We start from the raw sequence: 23715 nt of genomic DNA on the forward strand, positions 1-23715 counted from the left end.
ACGACTAATTAAGGATGTATGAGCACGGTAGTGGGGACACAAATAAAATATATATATTCAATTTTGATTGTGAATTATGTTATAACTTGATAATATAAGATAAAAAGTAACAATAAAACTTTCCGATATCAGGAGTAATTTGAAAATATCGAAAATTGAAAATTTTGTTTAATTATAAAAAAATTCATAATCAAAGTTGAAAATAAGGTACAAATTATTTCAACCACATATCAAAATTGCCTTGCCGCTCGTACTACCTTAATAATATTTTGAATAAATCTTCGATAATTTTAATTTCGATAGAATAAAAAAAACAGACTCCCCACTTTTATTTCAACAGTGAGTAATTGTATAAAAATTGTGACCGATAAAATATGTTATATATGGCTAAAACAAGGAAAATATTTATATGATTTTAATTTTATCAATGGTATTCCCCGGTTTTTTTGTTTCAAATATCAAAAATATGAAATAATCTAGTGAATAAAATTCCGAGAAATTTGGGATTTCCTCACAACTTAAAATTTTGGAATAACTTTTAATATTTTTTGTAGATATAAAAAATTATTCGGATGACCAAATTTATTTATATATTGACCAAGCTATGATAGTTTTAATTCTTGCATTAATGCGCCTTTCCAGAGAAGCATTTTTAGTATCCATGAGTTATAAAAAACTAGCTTGATACCCGCCCGCTTCACTGGGCTTAAAAGTAAAAACCACCGCTTCATAGCTTCCACATCTGTTAGTCTCAGTTATTCCCCTTTTATAACAAAGGGATTGTTTTACGCTCAGCTAAAAGATATGCATAGTTTTCAAATTTTTTAATTGTAAAATAGGAATAATTCATTGAGTATATTAGAAAAGGTGGCACTGAATTATTTGACATTTACTATTTTAAATTTTTACTGAAACCTTTAATTTGAAATAGTAAATGTCAGATTAAATTTAATTTTTTTCTCTTTCTTTATGTATCTTTAAAAATTATAGCTCATGTGTTATTCTAATGTATGAGCTGTATTGCTGTACAGTTTCATTAAAAACCATTCGCTAGCTTTTGCGTGAAAGCGTAACAAACAAACAAAGAAACATCCTTACTTTCACATTTATAATATATAGGGATAGGGATATTATATTAATCGCATATGCGATAGAAAAATAATTGACTAATTTTTTGTTCATTTGTCCGGTTAAAATTTCTAATCCTCATAAATTAGACAAGCTATTAATAAAGTTTGTCAAACAGTGTAAAAATAGATCTACACCTCACGTGAAAATTCATTCAAAAAGACGTCAAAAAAGTTTTTTTTAACAAAAATATAATTTTTGTGACTAAAATTAATTTATTGAAACAAAAAAAAAACTTAAGATGTTCTTTTTACTCTAGAGACAATTTACACTTAAAGTGTTTCGATAACAAAATGAAAGTGTTACAAAAAACCTGAAATTTTGTGAGTCAATTAATGAGTATTTAATACGCCTCTGTATAAATTTCAAGTCGATTTTCTATACAATTTTCGATAAATTAATTATTAAAAACAGCCCTTTTTACATGGTGGTATATGAAGAAGTCGTAATAAATGTTGGTGTTGTAGTCAATAAGTGCTTTTAAAAATGTTTTGCCATTTCTATAAAAGCACTTTATCAATATTCCTCAAAGTTTAAGCTTTAAAATCATACCAAAATTAAGAACTGTGCATAAAAATGAAAAACTTCGGTAAAAACACTGACTTTTACAGTTAATTCCTCCTAAACCGTACAGAGAATCGATATGAATTTTTCACAAAAGACATATAAAAGAATGACTAATTAATAAATAAAATTATATCATTTTAATAACCCTATCCTTTTCTACTTTCACTCAGTGTATTACACTGAGACCAAAGAAAGAACATGCATAGCGAAAGAAACCTCCAAAAAATTACGATAATCGTCGCACATGCATTTTAAATAATTTTTGTTGGCAGATGTTTCAATAAAATTTTTTTTAAAAATAGTTTTATATCTGCATGCGTGCGTAGGTTTGAATCATAACGATTTACGTAAATAATATGATTTAAAGTCATGAAAAATACGATACTCTATAACGTCAATGTCACTTAAATTAAGTCATATATTATAACCTCTATGTACAGGTAAAATGAAAGAAACCGGTCACATTTTACTAAAATCTCATGGATGTGTTTCTTAGATTTTAAATATCATTAGTTACGCATGAGTTAGTGATGCAAATGTTTCTATTTTTTAATAAACAATAAATTGTTAATTCAATGGAACGGTTAATGTTAAAGTTGACTTGAAAAATTAATAAATTGGCAACTTGAATTACGTATACGTTATACATGTATAATAGTTTTCGATTATTTAACAAACACTTAACATTTACGTCATACTAGATGCCTCACTACTAATTTTTAAGTTAACTTAAACATTGTTCGTTTCATTGAATTAAAAAATTATTGTTTATTAACAAACAGAAACATTTGCGCCAAAACACAAAATTTTCAAAAACACATAAAATCAAATTATTGCATCAAAGTTTTTTCCCCTCTAAAGTTCTAACCTTGACATTAATTAATTTTTATGTCAAGGTCATTTTTTTAAAAAAGTTTTTATTTGTTTAATAAACAAATATATTTTTTTATCTTAAAAAATTGATAATTTTTTTTAGAATTAATTACTCACTTTTGATCTTATCCGGTCCCCCACAAACTTATTGGATATGGTTATGGTTTTGATGATAAAATAATTTGTTAAAATTGATTAATTTGAAATTTTATTTGGTTGATTTATTCTATTCCAAAAAAATTGTTACCAATTTTGTTAAGTTTTTCTGGATAAAATTTAATTTTACAACAAGCTGTTCATGTGGGTGTGCCTCGTTTGGTCCAGACCATTAACTTCCCGATACTAAAAATTAGTTTCCCGGGATCGGAAATTTTGCGATAATATTTTTAAATTGTAAATATTTATAAAATTCAATATTCGTAAATATAAAATTATATTTCTTTATTTATTAGTTTAACAGAAAAAAATATCAGGACATAAATTATTGTTCAACTGATTTTCTTGTGACTTTATTCGTAGTCAAAATTTCCAGTTTCTTACTATTAATAGAAAAATTTCATGTGTTATTTCTCTACTTTTTTATGACAGAATTTGGGCATTTCAAAAAATATACAGTGCAACCTCGATATAACAAATCTGAAGGGAATCAGTAAATATTCGTTATATCAAGTAATTCATTAAACTGAGGTTCGTAATATTGAGGTTAAGTTGGTCTAAAATTCGTTATAAAGAGGAAAAAAGTGTCGGAACCTCTCGCGACGTGAATTACATACTATGGAGCATACTAACTGTCATATATTGGTGGGACTTTATACGTTATATAAAGGTTTTGAATTGACGAATTTCGTTATTTAGAGGTACTTAAATTTTTTATTATAGTTGAAAATTCGTTATAAAGAGACTGTTCGCAAAAAATATTCGTAATGTAGAGGTATATTTTATATTGACTCTTATGGACAATTCAAGGGGATTGCGAAAAATTTGTTAAATCGAGGAATTCGTTATATTGAGGTTCGTTATATTAAGGTTGCACTGTATAAAGGAATTTTTCACTACAATTTTTCAAATTTATTTATATTGGTTATAGAAAATGTTTAAACATTTTATTAATTTTGAGAAAATCTTCGATAGTATTAGATTTCCCGCAATATTAGACTACATAAGAGTTAATAAAAAATATTTACCATGAGTAAAGTTTTGGAAAATAAATTTGATAACGTTAATTAAATTTTATTAACGACTAGGTACGATAAAGTAACGTTTTGGTACGGATCCCTTATTCAAATGACATAAATATTAATAGAAATAGGTAAATTTATATTTATTTATGTTATTCTTAAGAATATTTTACTAAAAATTGTTCCAAAATAATTTTTTTACTCTTTAAACAAATTTTCACAATTTTATCACATGTTTTTTTGAGCAGGTGTTTGTTCATAAACAAAAAATAAAAATTCCATTAAAAATAGATTAAGTTCAAGCCACTTATTAACATTTTTAATTAGAAAACAAAAATACTTAATATTAATTACAATATAATTAGGTAAAAATACTTATTAAATACTTGTATAAATATACTCACGAATTTAACTGTTTAAATACTCTGAATTTACAGATTACTTGATTAGTGTGTTTTAAAAATGTACAAAAGCCAGACCAATTTTGGATAAAAAGCTTCATTTTTTTATATGAAGCTGGACTAAGTCTAAATCAATTCTGAAAATTTTAGAGGGGGGTGAACCATAATTTGAATAAATAAATGGCTTCTAAAGTAGGCATATTAAACATCAGTCTTATGGGAACATGGTAGATGGATGATATGTTTTCATACATTTCTCCAAAACTAGTCGATGGAAATTAAAAAAAAAAACTATTTAAATTAAAGTAAAAACTTTAATAAGAAAACAAAAAAAACGCGTTGTGCCCGGCTAATTAATATATGACGAAAAGTAAGAATACAATTTTTCAATATGTAGAGTAATTTTCAGAATATGGAAAATTGAAAACTTTGTTTAATTATTTAGATTTCGATACTTCGAAAACCAATGCAGATATCGAAAATTTGTATGCTTATTTTTCGTCAACATTTGTGAAATTATAACGAAATAAATTATCAAAGTTGAAAATACGGTACAATTAATTCCAACCACAAGTCTAAACTTGCATTGGTACTTTTACTACCTTTATAAAAGGTTTCTGAGGAAATTTTGAATTTTTTTCATGTTTTGAATAAAATAAGTATTAATCAAATTATTTGTGGTACTATTTTCACAATTACAAAACATCATGGAAAACAAATCAAAAACAATTATTGTAAAGTCCTTATTTTTCAATGTAAATGTACTTGAAAATTACCGGAGTAGGTTATAAATAATTTTTGGACGGTTTCTAACAATTCATAACGTCCAGATTAGAATCCCAATCGGACAAGGGATAGGTTTAGTAACATAAAAAATAATTTAAAAAAATTATTTTATTTAAAAAAATTATCTTTTTCCAAGTTGATTATTCTCTAAAGCATGCAATCAATTTTACTAAATTAAAATAATTAAGTAATTATTAATAAATTGACAATACAATGATGAATAAACAGTAAACACGGCAAATTACGAACAATAAATTAATAATAATAAGATAAATTGAACAATAAATATTTTGAAATTTATTATTTAATTATTTAAATAAATTATAATTTGTCAATTTTTAGTTTTTGATTTTGTGTCTTTATTAATTTATTTGTGGTGTTATTTTCACAAGTACAAAATATATATTTTTTAATTTTTTTTTTTCGAAAGTTTACTATAAATTACTAAGAAAAATTAAAAGAGTTTTTCTATTTAACAAAATTTTTTATATAAATTGACAATTGAAAATGGTTTTTCACAACTATAAATTCAAAAAACAGTGACCCCAACACTTCGCTTTTGTAATGCCATCGCACGGAGAAATTATAAAATAATATGAATAATGATAAATGGTTTGTCTCTTAACTGGCTTTTACTATATTACAACGCATATTTCCATAGAAATGGTTTTATTCACAGCCTCCACGGTTGTTTATACGTCACTACCGTTTTTCTTAGTATAACTATTTTTTAATAATAATTAATAATAGAATGGAATTATTAATTTAAAAATAAATTACTTAAATACATTATTTTATTTATAGATGAATTTGTGACAAAATTAAATTAATGCAAGTTTTCTATTGAGGTGAAGAATTTTTGATAGACCAGATCTCATTTGGATAAAAAGTTTTTATTAAAAAAAATTATTAAATTAAAAATCAACCATAAATATGAATATAATATTAAATAACAATAATAATGTATTTATTAATCGATTCAACATAAAACGAATAAACACGACGAATCACGAATAATATAATAAGATAAATTGAACGATACAAATAATTTAAAATTTATTTTTATTAATATTTAAATAAATTATTTGTTTATTTTTGTGTGTATTTATATATAATATGATGTATATTTCAATCAACCATCACAATATTTATATAAATTATTTTTTATTGATATTATTAATCTCATAAAACTATAAATATGAATTTTTATTTATAGTTTTATTGATCAAAAACCTGTTGAAAAATGAATAATATAACTGCATTTTTTATATCTCCACGGCCGCTTGAATATTAGACGCCACGTGGCCTTATAAATTACAAGATATTGACCAAATTTTTGAAGTGAAAACTTCTTTAGGCGCGTTGAGTACTTTTTTGGGTGAACAGAAATCATGGAATTCGCCTCATCGGCACGCGTCATGCTTCATACATACCACATTGAGCACACTTAGTTCTAGGACGGTGACCGCTTGAAAACACTGTGTGTTGTTGCTTTTTTTATTATTTATAATAGTTTTGATACACACGTTAATAATTTCAATTTACAAATTATGAAATTTTAATAATTTAAACTATAATTAATTAAAAAATAAATAAAAACACAGTTATTTCAAAGTTTTAAGTTTTCACTCCCATCAACAGCTCCTGTGACTGACTACCTTTTTTTGACTTCAGACTCAAAGTATAAAGCAATTTTAATTCAAAAAAATGAAATTCATTTATTGATTGGATGTATAATTTTTCATATATTGTCCAAAACTGGATAAGATTTTATCCGGATTTCGAACATTACTATAGAAAATGCTCGATTAATCGTCAAATGAATCCAATTTTTGGATCAATATTACCTTAAATATATCAACTTTTATCAGAATTAAAAACAAAAATTTTTTTAATGATTATTGCAACTTTTCTAATGAGTATCCCTTAGAAAATTGAGAAAAAACGTTTGTCTTCAATTTTGACAAAACTATGTGTATAGAATAATTTTGACTCAAAAAGAATAAAACAAAAATTGGACAAATTTGATGATTGAAAACATATATTCTGAGATATCGCCCAAATACCATAAGAAATGCGACTTTCTGAATCAATTTCAGGCTATAACTTAAAAACATTTTTTTTTTTTGTCGAATAGTAAAAAAAAACTGGTTTTTGGGGCCTCTAGAAAACCTTTTTGCTCTTAAATCTCTCAACTTGTTTTTTTAAACGTCGGACATTCAAATGTGCTACAAATATGATATTTGTTTATTTTGATGAATGATGACGTAAATATAATTGATCTAAATAGGATAAAAATTATATTTTTATTATGAATTCTACTGAGAAAAAAAAACCATATCTCTACCGGTGGCATAAAATATAAGTTCGATAGTATGCTTAAACTGCAGGTTTTCAGTAGGTATTGAATAAATACATGTATATTGAGTAATCATAGTAATTTACAACTATATTGTTCAAATGTATGAATGAAGAACGTCTAGATCAAAATATGTAAGATTTGAAATCAGAATAATTTTTTATTCAAGATTACTTCTATGATTACAAAAACTATGTTAACTGGGAGTTGCAACTCGCCAATTGGCGATAAAATTCGTACTAAAATCAGAAGAAGATCCGAATCCAGTAGTTACAATTTCGACTACCAGATGGCAATACTTGTACTTACCATTTTTTAGGCCAATACAAATATTCAAATTCAAATCAGATGAATCTCGCCAACTGGCGATAAAAATTTGTACTATTAAACAAGAAGTGGATCGTTTTTCAGTGGTTCCAATTTAGACCACCTCATTACTTACCATTTATCAATGTTGAAATGATACTGAAACATTGATTTATCAGTGTATTGAGACATTTATTCAGAAAGTTCAGAACAACAACATATATACAAAATTCAGACAATATAGATGGGACCCATTTGCTATAATATAAGGTTTATGCGTGGACCTTTCTTTATCTTATAAAACACATACGTCTTAGGTTTATCTTACGGAAGCCTGAATGGCTCACTGTCAATTTATGAGAAAGTGGCGCTATACTAACTTATTTTTTAAATGTGTACTGCCCACTAGTATAAAACCAACTTTAAAAAAGCCACTAGTTCACTTTCAACATGTGCACTTGTCACTTGTGGTATTATGGAAACGAATCTTTTTAAAGATGTCAGTCGGTGATGATTATCCTTTAATTAGACACTAACGAAACTGTCTGGAATTATTAATAATTATATGTATTTATTAACACTCAAACATCAATCCGGATTTAATAATAATATGATAATGTTTATAACTTTTCTTATGTAGTTAGTTCAAAATTTTCTTTAGTATTATTTAAAAAATCTAATGCTTTAATTGTTGATGTTTTTCTTTTGAATCTGCACATTTCTAATTTCTAACCTTTAAAAGTATTATGAACTGTTTATTATGACGTTATAATTAGAAATCAGCACATGACAAAATACCGACATCTTCAAAAGGGTTCGTTTCCATAATACCACAAGTCACAAGTGCACTTGTTGAAAGTGAACTATTGGCTTTTTAAAAATTGGTTTATACTTGTGGGTAGTACAAAAAATAAGCTAGTGTAATGCCACTTGAAAGTGAACCAGGCTTCCATAGTGTCTCCTCATGCCAAGATATTTACGATTTTAATGTAAATCTAAATAAAATATGCCGTTTTATAAAATCATCATTTTTATCTTAATCGGAAAACCAAATGTTTTTTGCACTAACCTTGAAAGTAACCCACAAAAAATTTTATAGGGGATTATAATTATTTTAAAAAAATAATAAAATATTTCAAACAAAGCTTATAACAAGACAAACAATTATTATTATTATTATTTTTTTTTATCAAATGTTTGTATAATAAATACATTTGTGGTCTCAATTTATCAATAATCATTAAATTAATAATTATATTTATTTTCTAGTTAAAACAAATAACTTTAGTTAACTAACATAATAAACTTGAAATACATTATTTATTATTTTATATTTAAAATTAAATATCATGTCATCATATTATTATTAACCCTTAACTGATAACGTAAGGGCATTGTATCTATTGTGCAGTGAATTAGCTATCCTGGGCACCTTGGATTATTGGATCTTGTTTTTAAAGGTCAGTTAAAAATCAACTTTGTTTTTGTTACTGGAGATAGAAGACCTACATAAATTAGTTTAGTTGAAAGAGCAAGAAAAATTATCTATGAACTTTTAAGACTTAAACGTTGAGCAAAAATTTGTTTGTAAGAAATTTAGTAAAATATTTTACTCGCAGGTGTGCAGTAATAGCTATCACTGCTTATTTAGTTGGTCCTGGTATAACAAAGGATAATGTTTTCAGGATAAAAAGATAATTTGGAATGATGTCCAAAAGAATGTGCCAGAAGCGTTTGTCAGTAAATACAAAATTTTAAAAGTTATAAACAATAGAGGACTTGTTTTTCTTAAAAACAACTAAAAAAAATTTTTTACTAAAAATTTCTAAGAAAAATTAAAAAAAAATTTTAATTGATTTTTTATGTTATTTTACAATTGAAAATGGTTTTTCTTAACTATAAATTCAAACGGCAATGACGTCAACACATCATTCACTACTTTTTACACATAATTCGAGGATAATGATGGGATAATTAACGAAAAATATATATAAAATTGATCGCTATGAAAACGGCTAAAGATATCGAAATTGTTCACTCTAAATTTTTTTACTACTTTCGTTTGAAATTTTTTTTTATAAAATCAATTAGTTTCAAGTTAATTGTTTATTAGCATATAAATATATTTGGTCGTTTTTCCCGATTTTAATAATTTGTTTATAATAATTTTTGTTGACTAGCTAGACTAAAAGGGTTAAATGATTTGTATTTATTTTATTCAAGTAAAGTAAATCTTAAAGTATTAACCAACTAAAAACCCGATAAATATTATGCATATCACTAAACTAAAATTATTGAGTACAAGTCTAAGTCAGCCTATTGATAAACTTTTTATTATTAATCAATCAATATAATCAATAATCAATATAACATATTTTATGATTTTAATAAAGAAATAATTCGTTTATTATTGGATTATTAACATTACTTTAGACTACAGAGAATTTTTTTCTGCATTATATTACAGGAGTGATTTTTATACCATGTATATATGAAATATACATAGTATATTAAGTTTCGTCCCAAGTTTGTAACGCTTAAAAATATTGATGCTACGAAAAAAATTTTGGTATAGGTGTTCATAGAATCACCTAATTAATCCATTTCCGGTTGTCCGTCCGTCCGTCTGTGGACACGATAACTCAAAAACGAAAAAAGATATCGAGCTGAAATTTTTACAGCGTACTCAGGACGTAAAAAGTGATGTCAAGTTCGTAAATGAGCATCATAGGTCAATTGGGTCTTGGATCCGTAGGACCCATTTTGTAAACCGCTAGAGATAGAACAATAGTTTAAATGTAAAAAATGTTCCTTATAAAAAAATAAACAACTTTTGTTTGAAACATCACTGTTTACCCACGAGGGCGTTAATTAGGTGCAAATTTTATAGTATGTATTAATATAGGAATATCAGTTGTGTGTGTGTCTATTTAAAAGTGAATATCTTTTGTTATTTACGTGACGTCAAAAAAACAAACGATTGCGCATCAACACTGTCTATACATGGTATTTCAACAATTAACTCAGTCAATTGTTTGTTTTCACTTGTTTTATTTTAATAGGTTCAGTATCACGTACTGAATGTAAATGCAAAAAATCTTTACAAAAGTAGGCGGGGGAAGTGCCTTCAATAGAGTATTCTACTATATTTGAAAAAGTACTTCAAAATGTTGATTTTGCTAATAAAAAGCCACCAAAAATTTATTTCAGAAAAATACACACGCTTTCTTCCCAAAAACATAAATTAAATTTTAAACCTTTTTTAAACTGTCAAAAACTCGGGCATCCAATTTGGTGTCGTAATATCGGTATCATTAAACGAAATAACACAGATAAGTTTGACAGATATATTCATAGACAACTGATAGTCTATGGTTCATACAGATATGACATCACATCAGGGCTTGTCCGCGTTTTAGGTCACGTGATATACAGTTTAAAAATTACGATTTTTAATTTTAATATTATAAAAGAAAAATGTGCTTTTATGACTCGAAATCAGAATATTTAAGTATATTTTTACATAAATTTTAACTTTTTTCAAATTTCATAATTTATTTTTCACTACCGAAAGTATTTTAAGGGATACACATTTTAGCCGATATCTTCTAATTTGTGGTAAAAAAAATAAATGGAAGTTCTCTATTGCCAAATAATATTAAGAGCCTAAAAAAGTAAAACTAATTTTTGATAGAGTATCCAATATTTCAGTTTCATCCAGATTTGTCGCTATTCGCTCCGAGCGTGAATTTCGTTTCCATGACAACGATACACTACTTTAATTATAGAATTAATGGATGCATATATAATTGTGTGGATTGCATTGAAAACTTACATTTAAAATTTAATATTCTTGTTTCACAAATTTAAATAAATAATTACGATAATTAACATTTGAAAAATAATATTTGTACAATTTGATTTCTTATTTTCACAATTTTTAATGCATTAAGTTTAATTAATTAGTGTTTTTCAATCATTTTAATTTGACAGTTTCTATATCATTAACATGTAAAGAATTGCAAATTAGTCATAACAGCCCACTTTATCTCCAAAATTTTTCACTTAAAGCGCTGGCATCGATTTTATTATCCCTACCATGACTACGCACACAACGAATTCCGCGTCAAAATTGTATCCTTTTTCATCTAGCAAAGGCTAAAATTATATAAATTTGTGGGCTTTATTCTTCCATAAAATCACTTATTTTTATGCTGACTTGATTATAATAAATTTATTTAGATTTAAAATCACATTTATAATAACTATTTAATTTATTAATTTTATGTTAATTATATTTAATATTTTAGGTAATTATTTAAATTTCGCGTGTGGATTGTATGGATTATGTGGCTTCAAAATTTTTAGATTACATATTTTTTTTATTTTTTCCATTAAAAAAATTTTATTTAAGATTATGTCATAGATTGTTTTTATCTTATCATTTTGCTAATTTTACTAATATGTAGATAAATATTGTTCTATATAAATGGTCCAAGAATTTTTAAATAAAAAAGCTCAGTATCGAAAAAGCACAATTTTCGTTTTTTATCATAGGCAACCTGTTACATATAAGCTGTAAACTACCCGCTTCGCTGGTCAACTTCAATTTTAAATACAAAGATCATTGTATTATAACCTTCACTTCATATGCCGTCACTTTTGTTCACAATTTCGTCGATTTTATTCTTTTCGTGCAGAACCCTAATTTTTTTGAAAACTGCTCATGTTACTCCCTGATACGTGAAATAATTTTTCAAATCGATTAAGTACCTAGTACCTACACTTATATCTTTGGCCTAGTTCATATTTTCTATTGCTTACACTTTTCTAAATGAACCCCTATTTTGTGTTATTGCGTTAATTTCAGTTTAAAATTTTGTAATAATTCTCTGTATTTCTTCTATATTTAGAAATTTTTATTTATAGAAATTTTTTTATTTTTAGAAATTTTTTAATCAGACTTTCATCCCCTTTAGGGTCAAATTTTCACAAAATTTGAATGTCGTATTTATTTATATCTAATAAAAAGCTTAAAAAATAAGTTTCAAGCTTCTAGTTTTCAAAGTGACGTAATTTCCATACAAACTTCCAACCCCTTAACAGGTCTTTTTCAAATTAAAAAGTATAACATGCCCTTTCTCAGGCTCTAGATTATCTCTGTACCAAATTAGCATTACCTTAAACTTGCATCCCCTATTTTAACCTCTTAAAGCCCTTTTTTCGCATGAAAAATAGCCTATATCTTTTCTCAATCTCTAGACCATATTTACTAAATTTCATTTAAATCGGTTCATAATTCATTTTAGTAGCATCCCCTTAAATTCTCATCCCCTCTTTTAACCCCTTAAAGCCCTTTTTTTCGCATAAAAAAGTAACTTATATCCTTTCTCAATCTCTAGACTATCTCTGTACCAAATTTAATTTAAATCGGTTCATAATTCATTTTAGTAGCATCTCCTTAAACATTCATCCCCTATTTTAACCCCTTATATCTTTTCTCAGGCTCTTGAGTATTTATATACCATAATTAAATCAGTTCAGTAGTTTAGGCTTGATTGCATAACAAACAGACGGAATTATTTTCGCATTGATAATAATAGAGTAAGGATTTTACTTTTGACCCAAAAATTATTTTAGACTTTTTGTACTATATTTAAGTTTAGCATCTAAGAAGAGACGTGTAGTGATTGTACCCTTGACTATTAACAGGTTATAACTAGTAAATTAAAGAATACTTTAGATGTAAATGATATACATTTTACCATCCAAATCATTCATGATAGTAATTTACTTGGCTGCGGCTAGTAAATGGCCCCGGTAAATAAAAATATTTTAAGAATCATTGCCAAAAAAAAAAGCTATTAAATAAAAAATTGTCATTTTCATATGAAAATATCTAGTTAAAACCAATATTATGTGAATAATACCAAAAAATTTAAATATCGTCTCTTTTTTTTTTAAATAATAATTATATATATACATATTTTGTATTTTTAGATTAGATAAAATATGTATAATTTTATGCCAAAATATTTATTATAGCCAGTCAGAAGTGTAAATTATCAAAAGTGTAATACATCAGTAATTAATCGAATTTTTTAAGTAATACCACCTATATACGAAAATGTAGACTTATACAATGTATCGAAGGGTCACGAGGAAAGGAGTTGGGATGAAGAACACGATTCTCAAGAACACGATTTAACGGGTTTCGGAAATGTCATGAAATGATAATACATCATGTATTCAAAAACAGGAAAAATGAAAATCTCATTTTTTATCCCCCGAACTTAAAAGAAAGGGTGTTATAAGTTTGACCGCTCTGTGTTTAGGTCTGTCTGTCTGTCTGCCTATGGCATCGCAGCGAATAAACGGATGAACCGATTTTGATTTTTTGGTTTGATTTGAAAGGTAATTTACTGGTGAGTGTTCTTAGTTATGATTCAAGTGCAAATTCAGAGAGAATCGGCTTAGTTTGGTAAAGACTTTAAGGAAAAGGGTAATTTAATAAAGAGGTTCTTAGATATGTTTGAAGTGCGAGCTTAGGGTTCCGTACTTGCAAAATTTTATGAGGGTTTTTTAAATTTTGTAAATTTCACTTTGTAATAGGCAACAAAAAATTATAAGAAGCTTCTAATCAGGGGAAAATATGACCTTGGTGATTGAACTTTGCTGCTCAGCAGTTGTTTTTAATGTGCAAATAATTCAAGAGATAAAGATTACATTCTTTTAATGGCATTAAGGTGATTAAGACAAGTGGATTGTCTGTACTTCCTCAATATTGATTTAAAATAAAAATTTAAAAATGTAGATACAAGAATTGGGGAACGTTATCGAGAGGGAATTTAATTCAGCAATACGACCCTATTGCTGATATGTTTTTCTTTAATAGTTAGAATAATATCTGATGCGGTCGCGGTGTTTGGCGATTATAATTTATTTTCCTTAATCAACATGAAAAATGATTTTAAAAGTCTTAAAATGATTTAAAATCAGCAATATTCGCAGTTTTTTCAGGAATTTACTAGTAAACGCAATAAATCTCTACCTAAGTTAGGTTAGTTTATATTGGCTGTCCACGAAAGTCACACTTAGTCTATAGAGCCCATTGTGATACCATATATGTGTTTTACCACCTTTCCGCTGATAATTTCATTTATCAGCTCCTCACTTTCAGAGGCTGAGTGCACCTCCTTCATGCATATACCATGCACTATACCAGCCCATCACAACTATTAATTAAATTAATATTGTAGCGACGGCGGGAATCAAACCCGCTACCGTAAGCATACGGCGGACGGAATTGGTTACGCCTTGACCAACTTAGCTAATAGGGCGACTTGTTTTTAAGATCTCTACCTAATTTCAATAAGAAAAGTAATATCCAAAATTCTATGGCTGATATATTTTTACTTCAAGACGTAGACCACGAAATAACTCAATTTCTCTGAAAGGTTCCAAATTACTGGGCTTGAAAAAATTTAAAAAATTACAAAATTTTAATTTATATAAATCCAATAGTTCTCGAAAATCTGAATATTTATATTTTTCATTTTGCTAAATAAATTGCCAAATAGTTAATAAAACAATTTTATAGAGTAAATGTAATTAATTTCACTGAAATAAAATCGTTTTGTTTATTTTTCAAAACTTTTCATGCTAATTACAGCAAATGACACATATATACAAGATGCTACAGGCGTAACGATATAATCAATGTAAACAGGAGACAGACGGTTGATTGATAAATTTTACAACCTTTGAAACAAATATAAACTTTTATTGAAATGATTGCAATTTCCAGTTATATGATAAATGGTAAGTGCAAGTATTGCCACTTGTTAGTATAAATTGGAACTACGGATCAGCATTCTGTTTTAATTAGTACATTACCGCCAGTTCGCCAGACAACCTACAAGGCTGCAAATTATTTTGCATTGTGCCAAAAAATATCGATCAAGAAAATTGTGTAGCTTGATTTCATTGTCACCTAGCTTAGCGTAGAACTTTTGAACTAATCCACTCCCTCTCTTGATCGGGTCACATGATTTATGGATACTCCCCAAGTGCTAAGACGATTGTGCTAATATATTCTCTTCTCATGAATCAGTCTGTGTATAACTAATGACTTTTTTTTCGAATTGTGATGTCAACTTAAAACAATAATAATGTACACACAATTAATGATAAAAATTATTATTTATTTTTTTATTCATATTTATTGACAAAGTAATTGATATTACACATTAAACAAAAAAAAATACCATTCATTATTTTTATCAGAATGGAATTAATTTTATAATTTACACAATAATGTATATATACAGTAAATATTGTCTTTAACTTCCCAATTATGAGGAAGTTAATAGTCTTCTAGAAAATGAAAATTCAAAATCGATTAGTATATCTTTAAAGTGTTTATGTTAAACTGCAATTACAGGCCCAACTTTGCTTTCTGTGTTCAAGCAGTAAAACTTGATACACTTGTTCACTACACCTAGTTTTAAGAAATTTTGCCACGGGAGGATTATGGGATTCACCTGTGACAAAAGTTTTTTCGTTTCGTTGCGTACTAATTAAAAACTTTATACAGTGTGATCAGTTCAAAAGTATCCACCCTTAATAACTCTTAACCTGATGTTATTATTGTTTTGAGTGAAAACATGTCGATTTCCACAATACAAACTTGCTTAGAAACAAAATTAATTTTCGTCACTTAATTTTTATGTAGTTTAATGTGTTAAGAAAATAATTTGAAAAGGTTAATGAGACCTCTTAATAAATCGTACACTTCTCCCCCCCCCACTCTATAAATACAATAATTTACATAATCTGATGTGAACTACAAAATTATTGGTGTGACCTACAAGATTCATATCCACCACAATTTGCTAATTTTTTTAAAACATGTTATATTGTGAAAATGATGTATGTGGCTTTTTAAATTAGTATGTTAGTATTGATAACGTGTGACATATTAATAAAATTATTTAGAACAAATTTTCTCGAATTATTGCAATTTTTACGTCAATATACAAAATATCGAGGGTGTACGTTACTATATGAATAAAACCAAAAAAAATTACCGTTTCTTATGACGAAAAATTATAAAACTACAAAGCAACATTTTGCTCCAATAAAGCCTTATTCGTCACTGACAAGAAGGCGGCGTCAGTGACTGCGTCACGTCAGTGGCTCTTATTACCTTCTGGTCCTTATTTACCTCAGTTACCTTAGAGGTTTTACTTTCTCTCTAAAAATTCGATCCGACTCCAAAAATATTGATTTCTAGTTATTAATGTGGGTCTTGTATGAACTTTTTCCGTACAAAATTCCTTAACATGAAAAAAAATGCATACAACTAAAAAAATAGGCATAGTAGCTTTTTGTCTAGTTAAAAATGTGGCAAAGAATCAGAATCCGGTTATAAAACTCGATAGTTTCATTTAAGAAAACAAAGTTGGCCCTCGTTTGATTAGACTCCCTCGTTTGATATTCCAATCCGATTTTGGAAAAATTAATTTGGTAACTTTTTAAAAAATCATCTTGTACATGCATTCCAAGTTGCATAATAATCACAAGACAATCAATTAATTTAAAGTAATAATAAATTAAAATATGTAATAATTAAACTATAAATAAACAGTTTAAGTTTAAATATTGTTTGTCTTTTTAAATTTAAAATATTTTTATAACATTCAATTAAAAACAATTTAATTTAATTCAATTTTATTGGATATAAATAACATAAGTCTAGAATCAGGCGTAATATTTGTCAGTCGTTTCAAAACGACCAAAATTTTGAGAGTTTATTGGCAAAAAATTTCAAACTATCTGAAGGACCTGAAAAGTTTTTAATTGCGTGGTACGATAAAAAATTGATGAGTAAAAAATGTTTGTCCGAAAAATTAAGAAATATACACGAATAAACAAACCATGATGTTTAAGAAAAAAATGTTTCAAACAAAAGTTGTTTATTTTTTTATGACAAACATTTTTTTACATTTAAACTTTTGTTTCATCTCTAATGGTTTATCTGATGGACCCTACGGACGAAAGATCCAATTGGCCTATCTTGCTCGTTTACTCACTTTTTACGTCCTGAGCACGCTATATTTTCAGCTTGACATCTCTTTTCATTTTTGAGATGTTTAATTAGATGGTTTTATGAACATCTATACCAAAATTTTGTTAATATCATAAATATTTCTAAGCGTTCCAAACTGACTAAACTAAAATTGGTATACCTTGATATATATTTCATATATACAGGGTATAATGATTATTATTAATATTTTAGTGTGTATTAATATAATTAAAAATTAAAATTGATTGTTAATTACTTTAAATTATTTCTCACTAAATCATTTATCACATGTGATTGATTTTGTGTTTAAAAATCATTTATACTTTTTTTCCAATTATTAAATTCAATTTATTTATTAATAGTTTTGGTTGATAAAATCTTGGTTACATCTTGTTTTAAGCTACGACGATGTCATGTTCTTACACAATCTAATGTTTTTTGCAGTAATTGGGCCTGTTTAAGATAATTACAAGCGTAATTCACCTTTTTTATGGTAACGGCCGGATTTCCATTCCGTCCTCTCTCTACGGATTTAGCTCCCCTCCCATACATTGTCTAGGTCTTCATTACCATAAAAATAGACGCGTATAGCTATCTTCGATAAGACAGAGATAGAGATAAAATAGAGAAAAGACCAGTATTTACAAACGTATTAACTTATAAACGCCTATTTGTCTCTTTCTCTGCGGTCTATAACTCACTTATTGCGTTTCCTATGTCTTTACGACTCTATGATCTTAGTATCTCTGTGATAAAAACTGAACAAGATCATTTATTTGATAGTGTTTCCTCTAAACGATCCTTTGGACCGAGCTTGGCGTTTTTCTAATGTTCATACAACGAAGCTCGCCGCTAATTAGTTTTTTTTTTTTGGAGATTCATACCTTTGAAATGGCAACATTCTTTTCTTTCATAAGCGATTTACAGCAAACAGTTGCTTTGCGTTTTATTTTTAAGAAATTTTTTTATTCATTTCACGGATAGAAACTTTTCCAAGACCTCCAAGATCGTTCAAAATACAACATTCGGCGAGTTCTTGGTGAATAATACAATGAATATATTATGTTTGTAACACGTCTGTAATTTTTTGGAAGCTACCAATAGCGTGTTCTTACAGCCTTAATGTTACTTTTTTATCATGAAAAACATGCTTTTTTTCCTTAATAACACATTTTAATTTTTTTTATTAACTTTGTTATAGCAAAAAAATATGTGCGTAAAATCAATTTTTTTTATTAGCCATAATAATCTATGAATATGAATAATTACAAGTGAAAACAAACAATTGACTGAGTTAATTGTTGAAATACCATGTATAGACAGTGTTGATTATTCTATTCCATTACACACCTATACATGTCACACATACATAACTGATAATCCCATATTAATACATACTATAAGATTTGCATCTAATATGTGCCCTCGTGAGTAAACAGTGATGTTTACAAAAAGTTGATTATTTTTTTATAAGAAAAATTTTTTATATTTAAACTTTTGTTCTATCTCTAACGGTTTACAAGATGCATAATAGGTCAAGACCCAATTGACCTATGTTGCTCAGTTACGACCTCACTTTTTACGTCCTGAGAGCGCTGTAAAAATTTCAGCTTTTTAACTTTTTTCGTTTTTGATTTATCGTATTCACAGATGGACGGACGGACGGACAACCAAAAATGGGCTAATTAGATGATTCTATGAACACCTATACCAAAATTTTTTTCGTACCATCAGTATTTTTAATCGTTACAAACTTGGGACTAAACTTAATATACCTTGATATATTTCATATATAAATGGTATAATAAGAAGTAAATTTTTTATTTGAATTTGAGAAATTAGAAACTTATACTTTCGTATAACTGGTTTGAACCGGTTAAAAATGCACAGTGGAAAATTATTAATAATATAATATTTTATCAAGTACGGTATTTATTATTAAATAAAAATTTATTGAGTGTTACAGAAAAAAAAAAAAAACGGTACTCTGGTTTTTAATAATGAAAAATCTATCTAACGGAATTATCTTAGTGGAATTTTTTTGCATGAATCTACAAATGCTACAATTTACATGTAATATCCATTATATATATACTGTGAGTATAAAACGTAACAAAATCCATGAATCCTAACTTAGTCCAAGTGATAAATAAGCTTCGATGTGGAGCATTTTCTCTGCTAGGGTATATATATAGCGGAGCGGTCATTTTGTGAAATAGAGGGGAAGGAAGGAATAATATGAATACAAATTGAAAAAAAGTTTCTGCTTCTTGTCAAATAAGTTCCCCGCTCCTTTCTGCTCCTTGCCAACTAAGTGATATATAAAACGTCACATTTTTGGGAATTTCCGCAAATAAATAATTTTGTTTTGTATGTATAATCGATATAATGAAGTTAAAAGTTTTAGTTTGATTAAGCATTAAGATAGTTGTATGTCAATTTCAACATTCGATTATTATATTTTTTTGAGGTTCTTTAGCCTTTTTTTCTTGTAACACTCAGTATTTGTGGTATAAGGTGTGTCTAATATATCAGATATTATATAATTCATCAAACTTATATTCAAGATTTCTTATATATATATATTAATATAATCAAACAATCTTTTGCAAAATCAAAATTTAAAGTGAATGTAAATTTTATATTCAAATTTAAATATTAAAATCACAGATACAGTGTGTTAATTAACATTCTGATATGACTTTAACATTAGGGATCATTTTTCAATCATTTGAAAATAAAGTCGTTTGGATCTTTTTCAAATGGCTTTAGGTTGGAATCTAACTACTGTTTTGGATAGACAGACTAATTTATACTTTACTTAATTTAAAAATGTACTAGTAGTAGTACTTGTCCAAATTTAAAAATTCTTTTAGACTTGGCTAGCCCATTTTCGAAATGATGATTTCGAAAACTACTCAATGGATTTTAATGAAATTTTACAATAATATAGCTCATACATCAGAATAACACATAGAATTAAAATAACACAGTTACCCGCCCATTTCGCTGAACGATTTTCATTTATAAGCAAAATAATTTGGTTTCATAAAATAATATAATATCTCGAGTTTTATGCATGGGGGGAAGGAGGTTTAAGTGAGAACAATGAAGATCCAGCACAGCTAGCAAAGAACAGCTAGTCTAATATACATAAACTAGCTCGACTCGTACGGAATTCCCCTCCCGTAGTTACCGTAACCCGTGGCTACACTGTACCCGTGGGTAAAAAAAAACAAACAACAAATTTCGTAGAAATGAAAAAACTCAAAAGTTCTTAAATTAATATTAGGAGAACATGTATTAAAAATAGTAATTATGTGTCTAGAATATAAGAGAGCATGTAAAAACTAACATGTTTGCCTAATAAACTTATTATTTAAATTTATGATATTTTTTCACTCAAATTATTTGTCTAGTGTGTTTTTTCCTAAGCGGTACAGTTTTAGACCGTGAGTATATTTTGTCAAACCTAGACATAATAAGCTTGAAAGTGAGGGTTGAGTCATGGAATTTGATAATGGAATAAGGTAGATAAGGATGGGACAGAAAAAACTTCCTAGAGCTGAGTAATAATATATAAGATTAATAAATGATTGAACCTTGAAATAACCTTTTTGTTCTTATAAAAAGGTTCTTTTTAATTTTTATTCTATAAACCTACCTGACTCTTATATGTAGATAAATTGTTTTACTATATGCCATACTGTATAACATAAAAGTAATGTATATTGCCTATAAAAATTAAAAATCACATTATTTTGACTATTTTCTATTTTTTTTTTTTTATAATGTATACACTTTTGTAATGTATATTGCCTATCAATTAAAATAATTTATACTCATTTTAATTTTTTTTTTACAGCTACGTTGTCGATGTTCTCATCTGGTATGCATTTCGTATGGGCATCACCTTCACTACCAAAACTGTACGCCAATGATTCATCAATACCAATTACACTGGATCAAGGATCGTGGTTAGCCTCAATTAGTTTAATCGCAGAATTACCCGGTTCACCATTGGGTGCATTCTCTGCAGAATATTTTGGTCGTAAAAATGCGATCTTATTAACAGCAATACCATATTTAACAGCATGGATAATGATTATTCTTGCAAACAATGTAACAACACTTCTAGTTGCAAGATTTATTGTGGGTATTGCGGACGGTTCTACATATACAATTTTACCCATGTATATAGGGGAAATTGCCGAAGATGATATACGTGGTAAATTAGGTAATAGTATTACAATGATGATGGACTTTGGTGCTGTGTTTATTTATAGTGTGGGTCCATGGGTATCAATTAAAGCAATGGCGGGAATTGCATCGGTATTTCCATTGATCCTAATTGTGATATTTATGTGGATGCCAGAAACACCATATTATTTATTAATGAAAGGTAAAAAAGTGAAAGCGAAAAAATCACTAAAAGCCTTCCGTGGTTTTGAAAATGTCGATGAAGAATTTGATGAAATGAGTGCCATAGTTGATGAACAAATGTCACATAAATCAAAATGGAGTGAATTATTTTTTGTACGCAGTAACTTTAAAGCATTATGTATTTTACTTGGTTTAAAAACCGTTCAACAGATGTCCGGTGTATCAGCATTTTTAGTCTATTCAGAAATTATTTTCCAAAAAGCCGGTGGTTTAATTTCTGGTGAAATTTGTGCAATTATTTTTGGTTTTGTTCAATTTTTATCAAGTTTATTCTGTACATTAGTTGTGGATCTCTTTGGACGGCGAATTCTTTTAATGATTTCCGCAGGAGGATGTTTTTTTGCACTTGTTGCACAAACCGCATATTTCTATATCCAATATAATATTAATCCACAGATCGAAGAGGAATACGGCTGGGTTCCACTTACATGTATGTTATTCTATGTAATTATGTATAGTTTAGGGTTAGGTGCTATTCCAATGATGGTTCCTAGTGAATTATTCCCAACGAATATTAAAGCAAAAGCGTTATGTGTTATGGATTTATATTTAGCTATGGCAGCTTTCGTAACAACAATCTTCTATCAAAGTTTAGCTGTTAAATTTGGTGATCATATACCATTCTCAATATTTGCAATTTCATGTGTAATCGGAATTACATGGATCTACTTTTGCGTACCCGAAACAAAAGGTCGTTCACTCGAAGAAATTCAAGAAATTTTGAAGGGTACATATCAAAAACAACCACCATTAAATGAAAAAGAAATGGAACCATTGAAGAAATAACGTAATTTGTAAATTAAATTGTTAAAAAAGGTTTCATTTAATATGATTTTGATTGTTAAAAATAATAAAATTCGCGTGGACTATTTGTTGTAGAAAAATAATTAATTTTGCATATAGTATTATTTTAGAATGTGATCTTTTGACTTTCGACATATTCGAGATATTTTTTTTAATTACCAAGAACAGTAAATATTTTTTATTTTTAAAAAGAATTCGAGACGAAGTAATTATGTCAATGTGGAAAATTTCTTTTAATGAATTCTATCAGTTATAAATACTTTGAACTGAATCAGGTGCCTTATAAATAGGGAATGAATCCCATAATCGTTGGAGGTCCTCTTCATATGAACTTCCATTCTCTCGTTTCAATGAGAGAAATATCTTCATATTCGCCAGATGCAATCATCCAAGAAATACGGTGCTCTTAAAATCAGATGCCTTAAGTTTGGGAATGTCTATTATGGTCTGAGAGACGGTATAAGATGGTTTTTCACGCATCTGATAAGCAGATGAGACATATTTTTTATAAAATTATATTGATTTTTAAAATTTTTATCATAATTTTTCTTTCGAAAAGTGCTATTTTTAATTAAATTAATTTTAATAAATTTTCCCTTAACGGTTTTTTGATAAGAAAGTTATAATAGGAATGTTTATAAATTAATAAAATTTCATTAATAATATGCCTCATCTGGTCAGATGGATGAAGATCGACATTCCCAACGGATGTTCTTGACAAATTTGCCTTAGAAATTCAGGTGCCTTAAGCTCGGACAGATGCGGATTTAAGGGAAAAGA

The 23715-nt window shown here is 27.5% G+C and overlaps 1 protein-coding gene across 1 annotated transcript in view; it reads left to right on the forward strand.

Moving 5' to 3' along the window:
- Nucleotides 1–23456, forward strand: part of LOC123294667 (facilitated trehalose transporter Tret1-2 homolog) — a 37529-nt gene extending 14073 nt beyond the window's left edge. The window contains exon 2 of the mRNA XM_044875769.1: nt 21554–23456. Within this exon, the coding sequence (XP_044731704.1) occupies nt 21554–22917 (1364 nt within the window). The 3' untranslated portion in view covers nt 22918–23456. The remainder of the gene's footprint in view (nt 1–21553) is intronic.
- The last annotated feature ends 259 nt before the right edge of the window (nt 23457–23715 follow it).

This window comes from Chrysoperla carnea, chromosome 3 (assembly GCF_905475395.1).
Source record: "Chrysoperla carnea chromosome 3, inChrCarn1.1, whole genome shotgun sequence".
In the NCBI taxonomy this organism is placed as follows: Eukaryota; Metazoa; Arthropoda; class Insecta; order Neuroptera; family Chrysopidae; genus Chrysoperla; species Chrysoperla carnea.